The sequence below is a fragment of the Physella acuta genome, unplaced genomic scaffold (genome assembly GCF_028476545.2).
Source record: "Physella acuta isolate Inbredline_101_S28 unplaced genomic scaffold, ASM2847654v3 ptg000546l, whole genome shotgun sequence".
NCBI lineage: Eukaryota > Metazoa > Mollusca > Gastropoda > Physidae > Physella > Physella acuta.
Window position 1 is genome coordinate 263546 of NW_026732065.1, and position 18955 is coordinate 282500.

General features: G+C 36.6%; 2 protein-coding genes and 1 long non-coding RNA gene across 5 annotated transcripts; all 3 read left to right on the plus strand.

Annotated features, from left to right (window-relative positions):
- The first annotated feature begins 5398 nt into the window (after positions 1 to 5398).
- On the plus strand, positions 5399 to 9956 carry LOC131946169 (fibrinogen-like protein A). 3 transcript variants are annotated; one of them, XM_059306817.1, is made up of 5 exons: positions 5399 to 5508; positions 6542 to 6633; positions 8469 to 8582; positions 8677 to 8796; positions 9542 to 9956. In XM_059306817.1, the coding sequence occupies exons 1-5, from the start codon at positions 5427 to 5429 to the stop codon at positions 9917 to 9919; spliced, it is 786 nt and encodes a 261-aa protein (XP_059162800.1). In that variant the 5' UTR covers positions 5399 to 5426; the 3' UTR covers positions 9920 to 9956. The 3 variants fall into 3 exon arrangements, with proteins under 3 accessions (XP_059162800.1, XP_059162802.1, XP_059162801.1); XM_059306819.1 differs by lacking the exon at positions 8677 to 8796; XM_059306818.1 differs by lacking the exon at positions 8469 to 8582.
- A 4654-nt stretch (positions 9957 to 14610) lies between these two features.
- Positions 14611 to 17233, plus strand: LOC131946164 (uncharacterized). The gene is made up of 3 exons (XM_059306813.1): positions 14611 to 14726; positions 15429 to 15523; positions 17069 to 17233. The coding sequence occupies exons 1-3, from the start codon at positions 14645 to 14647 to the stop codon at positions 17231 to 17233; spliced, it is 342 nt and encodes a 113-aa protein (XP_059162796.1). The 5' UTR covers positions 14611 to 14644.
- A 15-nt stretch (positions 17234 to 17248) lies between these two features.
- LOC131946168 (uncharacterized) lies at positions 17249 to 18462 on the plus strand. Its single transcript, XR_009387667.1, has 2 exons — positions 17249 to 17360; positions 17903 to 18462. It is a non-coding gene; the product is annotated as an uncharacterized LOC131946168 (long non-coding RNA).
- The last annotated feature ends 493 nt before the right edge of the window (positions 18463 to 18955 follow it).

Consider the following 18955-nt stretch of genomic DNA (forward strand, 5'->3'; position numbering starts at 1 on the left):
AAATAAATTGGCGTGGGGGAAATTTAGGAAAGTCTGGGTGGCGTAAGAGTAGGTAGAGAGGCGTTAGTGGAAGTCTTGGGTGCGTTAGGTTAAGTGTGGCGTTAACATAGTTGGGGTTAGGGTTAGGTTAGTTAGGGGTGTCACTATGGGATGTGTGGGTGGCATTAGCTTAGGTCTTATTGTTTGATTGTCACTATGAGTGTTCTTCCGTTAGTCTGGGTGGCATTATGTTAGTTAGGGTTGATATAACTCGGTCTATGTATCCCGTAGCTATGCAGTGTTAGGGTCTGTACTACCATTCAGTTCCTCTCTAACCAAATCAGTATTTACCTTAGAGGTCTGACCAGCAGGACGATATCAACGTTGACAAATTACATGAAAAGATGATGTTATTTAATTTAAATATTTATTGCAACATAATAATACGGCTAAATGACATTACCCCCTCCCCCCGCGTCAATTACCCACCCCCAAATATTTCCCCACCCCTCCTGTTAGAATCATAACTCTAACTCAAATTCTATACCTATATATTACCTTAATCCTAACCTTAAGAAAAAGAACAAAACCTAAGCATTCTCCTCAGCCTAAAACTTAACACAAAACCAAAACCAATGCTAGACCTAACCCTAACTCTAACCCTATCCGGGAGGGGGGTAATGTCCTACAGCGCGAGGGGAAATTGACTAGGAGGGGGGGGAGGTAATTGACAGGGGGTAATTACTCCGGGGTTAATGTCGGGGGTAGAAATGCCCGGGTTATTGGCGAGGGGGGGGGGGGCTATTGCCCTGTTCCCAATAATACATATAACGACATGGAAAAACGATTTTGAGAGTTTATCACATACACAACCTCAACAACAACAAGACTACTTTAAACTTTTTCAAGGCAAAAACGTTCCTACACTGAAACGTCACATTCTTGCGTTTCACGTAACACTATTCTACAACTACCTGGAACTTAACCTTAACCTTAACCTTAACCTTAACCTTAACCTTAACCTTAACCTTAACCTTAACCTTAACCTTAACCTTAACCTTAACTTTAACCTTAACCTTAACCTTAACCTTAACCTTAACCTTAACCTTAACCTTAACCTTAACCTTAACCTTTACCCTTTACCCTTTACCCTTTACCCTTTACCCTTTACCCTTTACCCTTTACCCTTTACCCTTCACCCTCACCCTTTACCCTTTACCATTACCCTTTTACCCTTTACCCTTTACCCTTTACCCTTTACCCTTTACCCTTTACCCTTTACCCTTTACCCTTTTACCCTTTACCCTTTACCCTTTACCCTTTACCCTTTACCCTTTACCCTTTACCCTTTACCCTTTACCCTTTACCCTTTACCCTTTACCCTTTACCCTTTACCCTTTACCCTTTACCCTTTACCCTTTACCCTTTACCCTTTACCCTTTACCCTTTACCCTTTACCCTTTACCCTTTACCCTTTACCCTTTACCCTTTACCCTTTACCCTTTACCCTTTACCCTTTACCCTTTACCCTTTACCCTTTACCCTTTACCCTTTACCCTTTACCCTTTACCCTTTACCCTTTACCCTTTACCCTTTACCCTTTACCCTTTACCCTTTACCCTTTACCCTTTACCCTTTACCCTTTACCCTTTACCCTTTACCCTTTACCCTTTACCCTTTACCCTTTACCCTTTACCCTTTACCCTTTACCCTTTACCCTTTACCCTTTACCCTTTACCCTTTACCCTTTACCCTTTACCCTTTACCCTTTACCCTTTACCCTTTACCCTTTACCCTTTACCCTTTACCCTTTACCCTTTACCCTTTACCCTTTACCCTTTACCCTTTACCCTTTACCCTTTACCCTTTACCCTTTACCCTTTACCCTTTACCCTTTACCCTTTACCCTTTACCCTTTACCCTTTACCCTTCACCCTTCACCCTTCACCCTTCACCCTTCACCCTTCACCCTTCACCCTTCACCCTTCACCCTTCACCCTTCACCCTTCACCCTTCACCCTTCACCCTTCACCCTTCACCCTTCACCCTTCACCCTTCACCCTTCACCCTTCACCCTTCACCCTTCACCCTTCACCCTTCACCCTTCACCCTTCACCCTTCACCCTTCACCCTTCACCCTTCACCCTTCACCCTTCACCCTTCACCCTTCACCCTTCACCCTTCACCCTTCACCCTTCACCCTTCACCCTTCACCCTTCACCCTTCACCCTTCACCCTTTACCCTTCACCCTTCACCCTTTACCCTTTACCCTTTACCCTTTACCCTTTACCCTTTACCCTTTACCCTTTACCCTTTACCCTTTACCCTTCACCCTTCACCCTTTACCCTTCACCCTTTACCCTTTACCCTTTACCCTTTACCCTTTACCCTTTACCCTTTACCCTTTACCCTTTACCCTTTACCCTTTACCCTTTACCCTTTACCCTTTACCCTTTACCCTTTACCCTTTACCCTTTACCCTTTACCCTTTACCCTTTACCCTTTACCCTTTACCCTTTACCCTTTACCCTTTACCCTTTACCCTTTACCCTTTACCCTTTACCCTTTACCCTTTACCCTTTACCCTTTACCCTTTACCCTTTACCCTTTACCCTTTACCCTTTACCCTTTACCCTTTACCCTTTACCCTTTACCCTTTACCCTTTACCCTTTACCCTTTACCCTTTACCCTTTACCCTTTACCCTTTACCCTTTACCCTTTACCCTTTACCCTTTACCCTTTACCCTTTACCCTTTACCCTTTACCCTTTACCCTTTACCCTTTACCCTTTACCCTTTACCCTTTACCCTTTACCCTTTACCCTTTACCCTTTACCCTTTACCCTTTACCCTTTACCCTTTACCCTTTACCCTTTACCCTTTACCCTTTACCCTTTACCCTTTACCCTTTACCCTTTACCCTTTACCCTTTACCCTTTACCCTTTACCCTTTACCCTTTACCCTTTACCCTTTACCCTTTACCCTTTACCCTTTACCCTTTACCCTTTACCCTTTACCCTTTACCCTTTACCCTTTACCCTTTACCCTTTACCCTTTACCCTTTACCCTTTACCCTTTACCCTTTACCCTTTACCCTTTACCCTTTACCCTTTACCCTTTACCCTTTACCCTTATGCACATCTTTATTCTCATCCACATCGCCATCCTTATATTCAAATTAGCAAATTTAGAATTTCAATTAGCTTTTCCCAAAAATCAATAGAAAAACAATTATTAGGATATGCTTGAAATTAAAATTCTGTCTTAAGTTAATAACATCAATTAAAACAACTGAGTTGGCTCATTTATAATTTCATAAATAAACTCAAATGTACTTTTTTTTTAAAATTTCAATTGTTGTTGTTTAGTCGATATTCAAAAATAGATTAGGCTGTCAATTTGACTGCTTATTTCCAGCGTAAATAAAATCGTCTTACCTCCTTGTTTTAATTTGTTTACGGGTTTTTAAGGTTAATTAATTTTCTTCTTAAAGTTTTCCAGAACAGAACAGATCTTCTTAATTTCCTGACACCTATTTTCAAAGTTCATAATACACTTTACTTTTCCAACAGTATATTAATTATCATATTGAAAAAATATCGTCTAACAAAGAATATCTTGTCCTATAGAACATTAACTTTATTGTCTTTTAGCTTTTTTTAATTGAAAATTATTTTTTTTTTAAATTTAATTATTATCAATAATTAACCTTTTTGTTTTCTAATAATCCAAAACTTAAACACCAACTGGTTAGCAGCTTTAAAACAATCTAAACTTGCAATGAAAAAGGTCATATTGTGTGGCCAAGACATGCGCAGTAAAAAATCCTCCTTATACACACTCTTTCAAACATTAGATGAACATTTTTGTTCAGGTTCACACATCTGGTATAACATTTCATGTCACCATCATAGTTTTTTAGTGTCAATGTGTATGTGAAATACCACACGCTCAATGTATATTTGAAAATTCACATTTTTAAAGTATATGTGAATACCCCTAACTCAGGGATCCTAGGACCTTTGACCACAGGTGCTTTGACCATAGGGGGTTTGACCATAGGGGGTTTGACCACAGCGGAGCTTTGACCATAGGGGCTTTGACCATAGGGGGTTTGACCACAGCGGGGCTTTGACCATAGCGGTGCTTTGACCATAGGGGGTTTGATCATAGGGGGTTTGACCATAGGGGATTTGACCACAGGTGTTTTCTCAGCAGAGGGTCCTTGATCACAGGTGGTCTATCAACTGGTGTTTGATCACAGGCGCTGCGTCCGGCTTTGATCATAGGTGTTTTGTCCACATAGGGTCTTTGATCTCAGGTGGTTTGTCCAATGCTGTCCATATATGGTAAGGATTTATTTTAAAAGTTGCTAAATTATATTCGACATGATGTAATAATATGTTAAATCATCATGTATAAATACAAGTCATCTAAACTACTCTATGTCAAAACCATAGAGAATCTTGGAGAGTATAGCACGTCAAAAAAAGTAAAAGAACTTTGTTGTATCGTGGCCACGAGTTTTGGCTACACAGAGAACGCCAGGACGGGTCACGCGTTTGGCGGTGTACCGTGTACGAAGAATCGCACTTGTAAGTGCAAAGCTTCAATAGTTGCACAAAATCTTGTGATTATAGGAGAGCTGATTCCTCAACATTCAAAAGAAGGAAACATTAGCTATGGTTTGGCAAAACGAGCTGTTGGAGAAATGAAACGAAGACTATGCATTTTCAAGTACATCTACATTATTTATTTGTGAAACTTGTTATATGTCGCATTATTTGTGTTTCATTTATATTAAAAATAAACCTATGAGGTCTAGCACCAGCCTTTATGTGGAGACTAAAATATAATTCTTGGCTTTTTTTTAATACATGTTAATTTCTATTAACGTACTCTCAGGAAACATGTATAAAATCGTGTTAATTGTATCACACCTATGATCAAAGCCGGACACAGCGCTTGTTATCAAACACCAGTTGATAGACCACCTGTGATCAAAGACCCTCTGCTGAGAAAACACATGTGGTCAAACCCCCTATGGTCAAACCCCCTATGATCAAACCCCCTATGGTCAAAGCACCGCTATGGTCAAAGGCCCGCAGTGGTCAAACCCCCTATGGTCAAAGCCCCTATGGTCAAAGCTCCGCTGTGGTCAAACCCCCTATGGTCAAACCCCCTATGGTCAAAGCACCTGTGGTCAAAGGTCCGCGCACCAACTCAGGACACGTAAATGCCATAACTATCAAAGTTATATATAAACCAAAATACTCATCATAAATTTTAATTAAAACATTCCACTTATTGCCTGTTTGACAAACAAGAAATTTACTTCACAAGCTGTTGCACGAATAAAATATTGGTTTATAAAAAATTTAAATTCCAATATTTTCAGACCAAGTGTTAGACCTAGTCCAGTTAGACAAGCTGATTGAGAACAACATGGACTTCATACGTTTACTGTGTGCAATTGTTTTGCTTTTCTTTCAACCCTGTCTATGTGCCAGAGCAGAGAATGATAAAAGTAAGACATTGTATATACTAAACTTCTTTAATTTATTTTCAACGTATCTTTTTAAAACTAACTTTTTACTTTAACGTTGAGGTTGAGGTTGAGGTTGAGGTTGTGGTTGTGGTTGTGGTTGTGGTTGAAGTTGAGGTTAAGGTTGAGTGTGAGTTTGTGGTTAAGGTTGAGGTTGAGGTTGAGGTTGAGGTTGACGTTGAGGTTGAGGTTGAGGTTGAGGTTGAGGTTGAGGTTGAGGTTGAGGTTGAGGTTGAGGTTGAGGTTGAGGTTGAGGGTGAGGTTGAGGTTGAGGTTGAGTTTATGGGTGTGGTTGTGGTTGTGGTTGTGGTTCTGGTTGAGGTTGAGGTTGAGGTTGAGATGGTGGTTGAGGTTAAGGTTGTGTTTGTGTTTGTGGTTGTGGTTATGGTTGAGGTTCAATTTGAGGTTGAGGTAGAGGTTGTGGTTGTTGTGGTTGTGTTTGGGATTGTGATTTTGGTTGTGATTTCGGTTGTGGTTGTGGTTGAGGTTGAGGTTGAGGTAGAGGTTGTGGTGGTTGTGGTTGTGTTTGTGATTGTGATTTTGGTTGTGATTTTGGTTGTGGTTGTGGTTGTAGTTGTGATTTTGGTTGTAGTTGAGTTAGAGGTAGAGGTTGAGGTTGAGGTTGAGGTAAGGTTGAAGCTTAGGTTGAATTTTAGGTTGTAGTTAAGGTTAAGGTTAGGCTGAGGTTGTAATTGTAGTAGTGGTTGTAGTTATGATTTTGGTTGGGGTTGTGATTTAGGTAGAGGTTGAGGTTGTGGTTGTTGTTGTGGTTGTAGTTGAAGTAGAGGTAGAGGTAGAGGTTGTGCTTGTGGTTGTTGTTGTTGTTGTTGTGGCGTTGGTTGTTGTTGAATTTGATTGTCAGGGTCAGGGTCAGAGTCAGAGTCAGGCTAAAAGAGTCGCAATGGTTGGGGTGAGGCTGTTGTTTAGTGTTAGTTTTGGCTGTTGCTAATGTGCTGTTGAGCGTTGAATACTTATGCTACTTTTACTTAAATCAATTTTAGCAGCTTTTTTCCAGATATTAGTAAACCAAAACTGAAAAGTTTGGATCTTCTCTTAGACCCAACTACAAATATGGACTCTTCTAATGTTACACCAACACATTTCAGTGTAAGTATTAATTACGTGGAAAAGTAAAGCGCAATAAACTTGGTGTTGTTTGGAAAGTTTAAGTAATGTTCTTTTTAAAGCGATATTCAAGCTCAATCTAATAATGTAAAATATCTCAAAAATCGCGTTTAAAGTGATCTTATTAAACGATACTTTTTTTTTAATCCGCTTGAATAAGAATAAACATTTGAGAACTAGAAACCTACTCGAGTTTTTTGGTAAGGAGATAGCTCTGGTACCCCAAGAACCTGGAAAACTACCAGATTCTCCGAAATGTATATTTTAGGCTAAAAACTGAACTTTTTTCTTGCTAAATTTTAAACATTAAAAGAATTAGTCAAGAATATTAACTTTATGTTCTTTTTAAAGCGATATTCAAGCTCAATCTAAAGGGGATAATATAAACATCTCAAACATCGCGTTTAAAGTGATAGAAAACTGACCGCGACTGACCGTGACCTTATTAAACGATATATATTTTTTAACGCGCTTGAATAAGAATAAACATTTGAAAAATTACTGACCTGTTTTACGTCTCAATTGAAACAGGCGCGTCCGCCGGCGCCCCTGCACGATTTGATTTGGCGCCCTGAGCTATTATGTGAGCGCTATGGTGCATTACGTCGTTTTAAACAGTGCGATAGAATATGGATAAGAAAGGTTAATATAGTCTTTAAGTGAATCAAATCCGCGTGTCCTCCGGCACCCCGACAGGGTGCTATTTGGCGCCCCGGGCCTTCCCGTGTTCGCTATGGTACCTACGTTCGCGTAAGTGAGTTCAAAAGACTATGAATAAGTTGGTTACTATAGTCGTTTACTAAGTTGAATCAGGCGGTTACGCCGCACGTCGCCATGATGCGATTTGGCGACTAGACTGTGGACACTTTATGTTTATCTTTGCGTTTGTGTTTTCTTTGTGTTTGAGTTTGGGTTTGCTTTTGTGGTTGTGTTTGCGTTTGGATTTGGGTTTAGGTTTGTTTTCGTTTGCTTTTTTTCTTTGCATTTGTGTTTTCGTTTGATTTTTCTTTGCGTTTGTGTTTTCTTTGTGTTTTTGGTTGTGTTTGTGTTTGCTTTTTTGTTTTCGTTTGTGTTTGAATTTGTGTTTGTGTTATGTTTGCGCTTTTTTTTGTGTTTTGGTTTTGTTTGGTTGTGGTTGGGTTTGTGTTTGCGTTTGGATTTGCTTTTGTTTGCTTTTTTGTTTGCGTTAGTGTTTGTGTTTTCTTTGTGTTTCTGGTTGGGTTTGTCTTTGCGTTTGGTTTTCTGTTTTCTTTTGTGTTTTTTTGTGTTAGTGTTATGTTTGCGTTTTTGTGTGTTTTGGTTGGTTGTGGTTAGGGGGGGAAATGCCGGGTAAATGCTGATTACTCAACACACAAGTTATGGTCCTTTACAGGTCCGTTTTTTCAGAGATGCCAGTGCAGGGCCTGGCCGGCACGGCTAGTATATATATATATATATATATATATATATATATATATATATATATATATATATATATATATATATATATATGTGTGTGTGTGTGTGTGTGTGTGTGTGTGTGTGTGTGTGTGTGTGTGTGTGTGTGTGTGTGTGTGTGTGTGCGTGCGTGCGTGCGTGCGTGCGTTTGTTCGTGCGTGCGTGCGTGCGAGCGAGCGTGCGTGCGTTCGTGCGTGCGAGCGTGCGTTTGTGCGTGTGTGTGATGTGTGTCTCTGTGTGTGTGTGTGTGCGTGTGTGTGTGTGTGTATACCTATGCCGTATGGTTATTTTTTTGTTGGCATTATCCTCATCATGCACACGATCTTATTTTCAAATTGTTTTGAACAAAAATACTAGTGTTTAAATATTAACTTATCTAGTGCGTTAAGGGAAGTAACTCTGATGTTCAACAACAATGGATTGCTGAAATAAGTGGAAACAAAATTGTCTTATGTGGCGTCAAAAGGAATTCGGGAGAACCGATTGTCATACTGGTATGTATTTTCATTGTGTTAAATTTCATTTAAATATTCCTACACGTATTTAACGATTCCCTGTTGTTGCTTTTTCTTGTTCAATTATTTTCAGAGGCGTGTTAAAGGAGGTGTGAATTTTTCAAGGGGCTGGGTCGATTATAAAATTGGCTTTGGATCATTTGATGGCGATTTTTGGATTGGAAATGACTGGATTTCATACCTTACACACAATGTTCGTTAACATTTCAGTTAACTTGCATATGATTTGCCTTAATATAGTTGTATCGAGAATACAATAAATAAACCATTTACATTTTAAGTAATTTTTATTTTAAAAAACCTCACTATAAAACTGTCTGTTATATGCAAAGAAATCCACAAAATGCAACAATAGAGAATTAAGATCAAACCGTATTCCTTCAATGCTTTTGTGTAAAGTGTCATAGTAAATTTTAAATTATAAACAGCACTCTGGCCTCTTTCGTGTTTGATCTGTTACAAAAAGAATTTAACAGACTAAATCCTTTTTACTTACTTGTATATACAGAGTATAGACGAAGTATTGTAATCATGAAAAAAAATCGAAATTGAGATTTTCGCTAAACTTGTCGTTTTAGACCTCCCTGAGTCGAAAAACTTAATTTTGCAATCTTGTCTGTATGTTGGTGTGTGTGTTTTTATGAACAAGATATATTGAATACCGATACAGCTAGGTTTACGAAACGTCACATATAAGTATTATATCAAATTTGGAGCTCTGCATCAAGTTTTCAGCAATTTCTGGTAACATGAAGTGGAACTTAATTGCTGTTTCATTTAGATCATTTATAAGAAAAAGACAAGGTCATATTACTGATCAAAGTGCTGTTAGTTAAAATCCGTAACACAGTTCGTGATAATGTAAAACTGTCTTATTCACATGAGGGTTAAAAATTATTAAAACAATTTTTCAAAATATTTTTTTTATATTTCTGCAGGGCTATAGTGAACTAAGGTGTCACTTTAAATATAAAGGAAAATCCATGTACAAGGTGTACCGTGATTTCAAAGTGGGCACCGAAGCAGATTTGTACAGGCTACATTTTAACAACAAGACTGACGACCCTCAAGATCTGTTCACTTACAACAACGGAATGGCCTTTTCCACATTTGATAGAGACAATGATATTTCAAAACGTCACTGTGCTGAAAGATGTGTTGGCGGCTGGTGGTATAAATCTTGCACTTACATCAAAGTCACTGGAGATTGGACACGTATTAATGATTGTAATGGAATTCGGTGGTCCTCTATGAATGGTAATATTGAACATCTGGAATACGCAGAGATGCAACTACATCAAGTAAACCTAAAGTAAAATAAAAACTGGTCTTCTTTATCATGAGGTAGACATATGATTGGTGTTTAAATATTTAATGCAATTCCTTCAATAAGATTAAAAATTATGAAACAATAGAAAATGTGTTGTTGGATGGATGGATAGATGGATGGATGGATGGATGGATGGATGGATGGATGGATGGATGGATGGATGGATGGATGGATGGATGGATGGATGGATGGATGGATGGATGGATGGATGGATGGATGGATGGATGGATGGATGGATGGATGGATGGATGGATGGATGGATGGATGGATGGATGGATGGATGGATGGATGGATGGATGGATGGATGGATGGATGGATGGATGGATGGATGGACGGACGGACGGACGGACGGACGGACGGATGGACGGTGGACGGATGGACGGATGGACGGATGGACGGATGGACGGATGGACGGATGGACGGATGGACGGATGGACGGATGGACGGATGGACGGATGGACGGATGGACGGATGGACGGATGGACGGATGGACGGATGGATGGATGGATGGATGGATGGATGGATGGATGGATGGATGGATGGATGGATGGATGGATGGATGGATGGATGGATGGATGGATGGATGGATGGATGGATGGATGGATGGATGGATGGATGGATGGATGGATGGATGGATGGATGGATGGATGGATGGATGGATGGATGGATGGATGGATGGATGGATGGATGGATGGATGGATGGATGGATGGATGGATGGATGGATGGATGGATGGATGGATGGATGGATGGATGGGTGGATGGATGGATGGATGGATGGATGGATGGATGGATGGATGGATGGATGGATCATCTGGCTAGGGATGACCGGCCAAAGTCCGCATTAGAAAATCATGAGCAGATTTTGGTGTTTTTTTTATGCCGTAAGGATCATGAAATTAAGTCTTTATTTATTATTAATTAAAGTAAATGACAGAAACATTATATTTTTTTATTGTACTATAGTCTCAATCAATCAATATTATCATTTGTTACAACAAGTTGAACTTTTATGGCATTTAGAATTACATAGTAGCTTGTTATTTTTAAACTTGCAACGATTTGTTGTGTACTTGGTTGTGCAATTTCAGCGAGTGTAGTCTCGGCCCCCAGTCAATGATTGTGAAGATGCGACAATAAGAGCAGTTTTTCGTGAAGAATTGAAAACTCACTTCTAGCATACCATGTTCCGTTCCTAATTTATAGAAACCGCCCTCGACCCTCATGACAACTGCAATCTCGCTTCGGGGATCACCGCGACCTCTGTCAACATCTGGAACACGGATGCGTACATTGTCAGCATCTTTAAATTTTGTATTTGATGTTTTAAGCATCTTAGCACCTTGAGTTTGCAAGCTAGTATGAGCTGCTGACCTGTGTTCCATGATGTCTTGTTTGTTGTGACACAATCTGCAGGTAATATTTCCTCCGTATCCTTCGTCTGCTTCATTGGGTATTCCACAAATAGCATGGACATCGTTGCCACAGGATCCACAAGAATGAACTGCACTACAATGTTTTTCACAAACTATACAGAATCTGTTGGCCACATTATTGTCACGCAACTGGTCTGGACGTTCCGCCACGGCGGCAGATGTGTTAGCTGAGGATGTCGTTGCATTTATGGCAACCTCCATTTCTTGTTCAATGTTTTCAAGATCTTCCTCAGTAACTATTTTATCGAGAGCCTCTCTTTGTAGATTTGAAGTGCTAAGTCCCACTTTTGCTTTGCATCCAAACAAGGATTTGTATGGCGATTGTTGGATTCCTTGATAAAAAGAACGATTTTTCATAAATTTAATGAATTTGAGACTCTCAGCCTAATGAGCTAATTCATTTGTTTGCATCCGTGTCAACATCATGTTTTGAACATCTTGGTTGGCACGTTCGACTGAACCTTGGCTTTGGCTATGCCTTGGTTTTCCGCGAACTAGTTTAAGTTCAGGCCACATGTTCTTTAGTTCAGAACTAAATTGATTAACAAATTCTCTTCCATTATCTGATTGAAGCACACTTGGGGCACCAATAGTCGTGAAGATATCCAGAGCTGGTTCGCAACTTCTTCTGCTCTTTTGGTTTCCAAAGCTCGCAACAATATGAACTTTGTTAAATTATCCTGGTAACTGAGTATAAATTTGTATTTGCCGTCTGGGTTACATTGCATATCAAAAAGATCCACTTGGCATCTTGAGTTAAATTCTTTAAATATCAAAGGTTTGGAAACAAGACCCTTCTTGGGATTAGACAATTTTGTCTGACAAGGCTTGCACAACCGAAGATACATAGTAATAATTTCTTTGGTGATATTTTTTAATTTTCTCTTCAGCTCTTTTTCAATCCGTGTGCGACCTCCATTTTCAAGTGAGTTTCATTGATCAAGTCGAACAACTCTTCTGAGTGCACGTAGTACAAAATAGCACCATTGTCTTCTTTTAGTGGTACAATAAGTTTTTCTTCACCGTCAACTTCAATAACATCATATTTATTTAGTCGACGATAGTCAACAGTCTTTTTTTTGTCTGCTTTGCTTTAGCCTGTTTAACGTCTTCTATAATAGCAATGTTTTTGTCTTTGTTTAGAATAAAGCTATTGTTTGGTTTTCCATGTAGTACAGTAGTCAAATGGTCTAAAAACATAGTTTTCATATCAAACGTTGGTTCGATATTTGCATGAGCGCCACCTTCAACCAGCGTGGTTGTCTCGGAAGAAGAAGCCATGGGAAGACCAATAAAATGGAATACTGCTGCATGGGAAATTCGGATACAACAACAAAATCAATTAAATAAATACTTAGTATGTACCAAGACACACATTCAACAATAAGAGATTTAACGGATTACCATTTCAATAAATTATAGTCTTTATTATAATGTATCTATTAATATTTGCAAGAGCATTACATGTTATATAAACCGGGAGTGATCTTATATAACACTACGGGGGATGGCAACTCGGGATATAGGCATTATTGTTAATCCATTTTTAATTACGTAAACTTTTAAAAATATAATAGAATAGCGTAGAAAAAGAATTGCGCACTAGGTGAACGCCAAATAAAATGTGTAAATTACTACTTCCGGTCAACGGAAATGACTCAAAATTTAACAGAAGGCAGAGAATTAGATATTTTACTTATACGTGAAATTTCATACAATCTACAAATTTGATATAATACTTTATTATGAAATTTCGTCTACGTAACTGTAACGGTACTCAAGTTATCGTGTTCACACACACACACACACATACATACACACACATACACACAGAGAGACATACGGACAATATTGCAAAACTATGTTTTTCCGACTCAGGGAGAGTTGCGAAAATGTCGATTTTTTTTTTTGCACGATTGCAATAATTTCTCTATACCTAATATACGAAAAGGTAAAAAAAAAAAAGAAAATTACAGACAGGCTGATACTAAAGTGAAAAAAAATCATCACTGTCTGTATTATAATAATTAAAGAATTAAAACTTACCGATTTTGGCAGACATCACTCGACAATCAAGCAAACGTAGTGTTAAACAGTCAAGTAATCCGCAGTGTCGGTATTTATCATGCAGTCCAGTCAAGGCGCGGTGATGGGTCTGCTTTATTTGGTTTTCCCTTTTGTTGGGGAAATATGGTTTCTTACGCCCACGCCATCTGAAGTCGCTTGGACACTATTGTTCAACTTACAAGGAACGCTGCAAAGTCCTTTGAACGTTCCGTCTTGTTGCACGTGGTCGGTGACGCCGACTGCCTTTGATTTTGTTCTTTGATGATTGTCATCATGCAGGAATCTGTCACTTACAGTTGTAGCCATATATGGAAACTAACATGGATTTTGAAGTGCTAATTCCCACTTTTGCTTTGCACCCAAACAAGGTTTCGTATGGCGATTGTTTGATTCGTTGATGAAAATTACGGTTTTTCATAAATCGAATGAATTTAAGACCAATAAGCTGATTACTTTGTCTGCATCCTTGTCATCATCATGTTTTAAACATCTTAGTTGGCACGTTCGACTGAACATTGGCTTTGGCTATGCCTTGGTTTTCTGTGAAATAGTTTAAGTTCATGCCACATGTTCTTTAGCTCAGAAATAACTTGATTTACAAAATCTTTTCCATTAGGATTAGGATTATTTATTTTGGCAGCCATCTGGTATGTCCGTCTTTGATCTGACGGTCCTTTTGGTCCATGTCGCATTGCATATAGAATGCTATACAAACAAAAGCCAAATAATACGTTACTCACAATGAAATCGCACCCAGAATAATGAAAACGCGATCATAACTTAGGCTAGATATTACTTTGGCCAGGACATCCCGGCCAGTGCGCGCATTGGCCGGCCAATGTGCAAAACATGCTGTTAAGTTTAAGCGTTTCGGACTTTGGCCAGTACGTCCCGGCCAATGCGTGCATTGGCCGGCTACTGTACGAAATACGCTCTTAGTGCTAAGTTCTTCGGGCCTTGGCCAAAAGAGCCGGCCAATGCGCACATTAGCCGGTCAATGCGGGTTTTAGCCGCACTTCGGGCTTTAACCGTAGCATATATATATATAACTCAATATACATTAAATGTATATTAGACAATAAACAAACCACTTCACAATCTGCTGCACGATTAGAAAACTAGTAAATAAAAATGATATAAAAATCCTCATCCTATCAGATCAAGTTGACTATCAGTCCTACTCAATTTCGACAAGCTGTTTAGAACAACGATGTACTTCACGTGTGTTCTGTGCACCTTTGTTTTACTCTTATTTCAAAGACCACTATGTGCGGAAACAAACAATGATGAAGGTAAGCCATAGTCTATAGTAAACTACTTTTTATTTAACTTTCTCAACGTGTCTTTTAAATATTCGTTTTTACTTTTGAAATCCTTGTGAAATTTTTTCAAAAATTTTGCAACATAATGTTTAATATATGCAGTCTTTTCATAATAAGAAAATGTTAGTGACGTTGTATGCCTTTTCTAGCCTCCATAAAAATAGTGTTTAATGAAATTAATTTCATCGCTATGGATATGTTCAGCATCATAGGGTCTGGTTTGATTTCAATTACCCAACCTATAATAGCCTACGACTAGTGCAGAAGTTATTATTACTTCTATATACTAAGTAGATCAGAAAGATGATGTGGGACAGTATGATTTTATTACAACCGTTGTAACTAACTCCACTTGTAATAAATGTAGATCTAAGGAAAATATATATCTATATCTTTATATATATAATTATATATATATAATTTTATGTATATATATATATATATATATATATATATATATATATATATATATATATATATATATATATATATATATATAAATATATATATATATATATATATATATATATATATATATATATATATATATATATATATATATATGTATATGTATATATATATATATATATATATATATATATATATATATATATATAAGTAAACAAAATTATATATGAGTAAACAAAATTATCTAAACATGACTGTTTTTAGATAAAAGAATTTCTTCTGATATCCAAACACCCAATCTGAAAAGTTTAGAACTATTCTTAGACAGAAGCAAAGTTAGACCACCACCACCGTTCGTGGTAAGTATTTACTTATTGTTGTCGCTGTTAAGACTTGCTTTCATTTTATTCAGTTCACTATAGAACTCACGGTTTAGTACTTTATTTCTTCTCGCTTCGGCACATTACAGAGTAGTGCTCGATCTGCTAGCTGATAACAAAATAGAATATTTTACCTTAACATCTAATTACTTGTAACAATAGTTAATACTTCATTTGAATTTTTTTTTGATTTTAATGGAACGTTAAAAAGGTTCCAACTATCTGTCTCTCGATGCGTCGACAATACGACTTAAGTTAATTTACTTTAAAACAAAATAATGTACAGTAAACAAAAATGTCTTGGGCTGATTTGATTTGAGTGATATCTACATTATACCGTAAAATACGTGAACTTTTTTTCTTGCTGAATTTAGATGTGCTGATAAGTAGGCCTATATGTAGAAATATGCTTATATATATATATATATATATATATATATATATATATATATATAATCGCATATGCAAGTATATATCTTTTTAAAAAGTAATGAAGTATAAAGCCGCAATCTGTCAAAGTCAGTTATATATATATATATATATATATATATATATATATATATATATATATATATATATATATATATATATAATGTGTGTGTGTGTGTGTGTTTGCTAGTGTGTGTGTGTGTTATGTAGAAACGGTTTTGCTATTGAGGGATTTCATTCTAAGCTTTGATGCGAAAGTGAATGTCTAGTCGGACTATTTATATCGTCTATTCGTTGATGCTATTTAAGAGTTTAAATAAACATGAATTAATAATGTGCATGGTACTTTGCCAAATTCGTTCAATCCTGTTCTTGAATTAGTGATGACAAATTAGAGAAAGTACATCGATGGTGAATATTATCACAGGTGTTTGGTTGTGATATTAAAGGTGAAATCCTCACAGCCCTAACACTAGCAATATATTAGTTTTTAGCTATTTTTTCAAGAACAAAATACATAAAATAGCACAAAAAATTCACTCAAAAAACGTGACCATCTTTTATAACCTAGTAAAACAATTCTATTATATGAACATTTATTGTTTTAATTCCAAAACTATTATTTGCTATTTCATTTGTTTAAAAATCAATCGTCTACTATTATAAATAAAGTGTATTATCATTATAATAAATGTCAAGCTATTAAACATGGGAGATAAAAATTTTAATTAAAAACGTAATTGGTATTTTTAAAAGCGCCATGTAGCTGGACAAAAATGATATTAAAACACAATTAATAGTCTATTAGAATAACCCTCTGAAAAAGGCGTCACTATCCTTATAATTTGTGCAAAGCTATCCGCCGCCCACTCTGCTTCCACCCTGCATACGCTACTGATAATTTACTGATACAATTACAAACCTGTTCCTTTAAATATACAAAGTCTAGGTTGTTTTAGAGTAATAGTCGACGATCCGATTACCAGTTTTAAACTACAGCCTGGCTTAAAAATTAATTTAGAATAATTCACTGAAACCAGTGTTTAAAAATATTTTAATATGTTACTACTATGTAATTAATTCTCATTTATCTAGTGTGTTAGGAATGAAAACTGGGCTAATGAGGATCAATGGACTACCCACTTAATGAGGAAAAAACTAGCCTTATGTGATGTGAAACCAGATGGGGAAAAGGGAATTGTCGTACTGGTACGAGCTTTAACTATGTTAAATTTTATTTATATGTGTAAATTTATTTAACTATTCTTCGCGTGTCAAAGGAGATGTAAATTTTGCTAGAAACTGGGTCGATTATAAAAATGGATTTGGATCTTTTGATGGCGATTTTTGGCTTGGAAATGACTGGATCTCATACCTCACTCACAAAGTTTGTCAGGTTTTTTTTTTAATTTACTCTAATTGTATTTTATACATTATACTCATTCTTGGATGCCTATTTTATGATTAAGGTATATACTTTTAAACAAAGCAGTAGATTAATCAAACGAACTTATCTGTCAATGCAGTATAGTAAGTGTTGTAGAAAATTGCAATTAATAATTTAAATTATTGACGTTTATTTTGTGTGATTTGTAAAAAGGAAACTTTGATTTTTGACAATTAATGATAATGAGTTGTCTTTTTCAAAAATATGTTTGTGACTTAGATTAACATTAATTATACATGTTTTATTTCAACTATATACATACCTAAAAGAATACAACTGGAAAAATTATTTTAAAACCAGGCATATTGTCATGATCTATCAAATACATTCTATTTCCATTTTAACGTTCTATGTATTGCTTAAAATCTAGACATTTTGACTAAATAAAATATACAATAATATAAGCTGTCTGATTTCCCTTTCCGATTTAAAAAAAAAATTAAATATAAATTCATTTGAAATATTCTTTAAAATTTTCAAAGGGCTACAATGAACTGTGTGTTGACATGCAATTTGAAGGTAAATCCTACTCCATGGTTTACAGCAATGTGACGGTGGGAAATGAAGCTGATTTGTATAGGATGAACTTGTCATTCAAGACAGGCGACATTAGAGACTATTTTAACTACCACAATGGAATGCCCTTTACCACATTTGATAAGGACAACGATAATTCGGATTTGGTTAACTGTTCCGTAAACTGTACGGGTGGTTGGTGGTATAAAAATTGCTTTTTGGTAAAACTAACTGGGGATTGGCATGCCGATGATTCTTGTAAAGGAATTGCATGGGGCCCTATAACAACAAGTGTAAGCTCTATGAAATACGCAGAGATGAAATTACATCGTCCGTGATCCTAATATAGACAACAGACTGAGGTTTGAAGTTTTATGGAAATCCATTAACAATTTTATAGCAATATAAAAAATGCAAAAAAATTATATTTTATTTATTGTGAAAATTAATTTGTCATTGGTAAAAAAAAAGTTACTTAGGGGTTCATTTTTTATACTTTAGGTATAAACATGACATAAAATGTAAATTATCCAAATTTGAATTTTAGTTATCACGATCTTTTGAATATGAAAAATATATTTCACATTTTAATCGTTGCTACAGCTTAATGTTTGTTAATAAACTAGGATTATAAATATATTTCTGGCTCTGATTTTGTTTTTGTCAACATTTGTGTTGCTTGTGTTTAAAAAGAAAATACAGCTGGCTCCCCTCGTAAATAAATTTTAAAAAATATTCCTACAAATATTGCATTGATATAATTATGCAACGACATCCAAGTGTATTGCCATGTTTACTTTCTCGTATATACGAAGTTGGCCTATAGAGAAAGTCTTGTAATCGTGCAAAAAAATCGAGATTTTTGCAAATCTCGACGTTTTACAGCTCCCTGAGTCGGAAAAACATAATTTTGCAATCTTGTCCGTATGTCTGTGTGTGTGTATGTATGTGTGTGTGTGCCTGTAAACACGATAACTTGAGTACCGTTAGTGCTAGGTTGATTAAATTACACATATAAG

Coding starts and splice junctions, on each gene's coding strand:
- LOC131946169 (XM_059306817.1), top strand. CDS start 5,427: ATGGACTTCATACGTTTACTGTGTGCAATTGTTTTGCTTTTCTTTCAA. Junction 8,583..8,676: donor GAGAACCGATTGTCATACTG/GTATGTATTTTC, acceptor AATTATTTTCAG/AGGCGTGTTAAAGGAGGTGT. Junction 8,797..9,541: donor TTTCATACCTTACACACAAT/GTTCGTTAACAT, acceptor ATATTTCTGCAG/GGCTATAGTGAACTAAGGTG.
- LOC131946164 (XM_059306813.1), top strand. CDS start 14,645: ATGTACTTCACGTGTGTTCTGTGCACCTTTGTTTTACTCTTATTTCAA. Junction 14,727..15,428: donor GGAAACAAACAATGATGAAG/GTAAGCCATAGT, acceptor GACTGTTTTTAG/ATAAAAGAATTTCTTCTGAT. Junction 15,524..17,068: donor GACCACCACCACCGTTCGTG/GTAAGTATTTAC, acceptor TCATTTATCTAG/TGTGTTAGGAATGAAAACTG.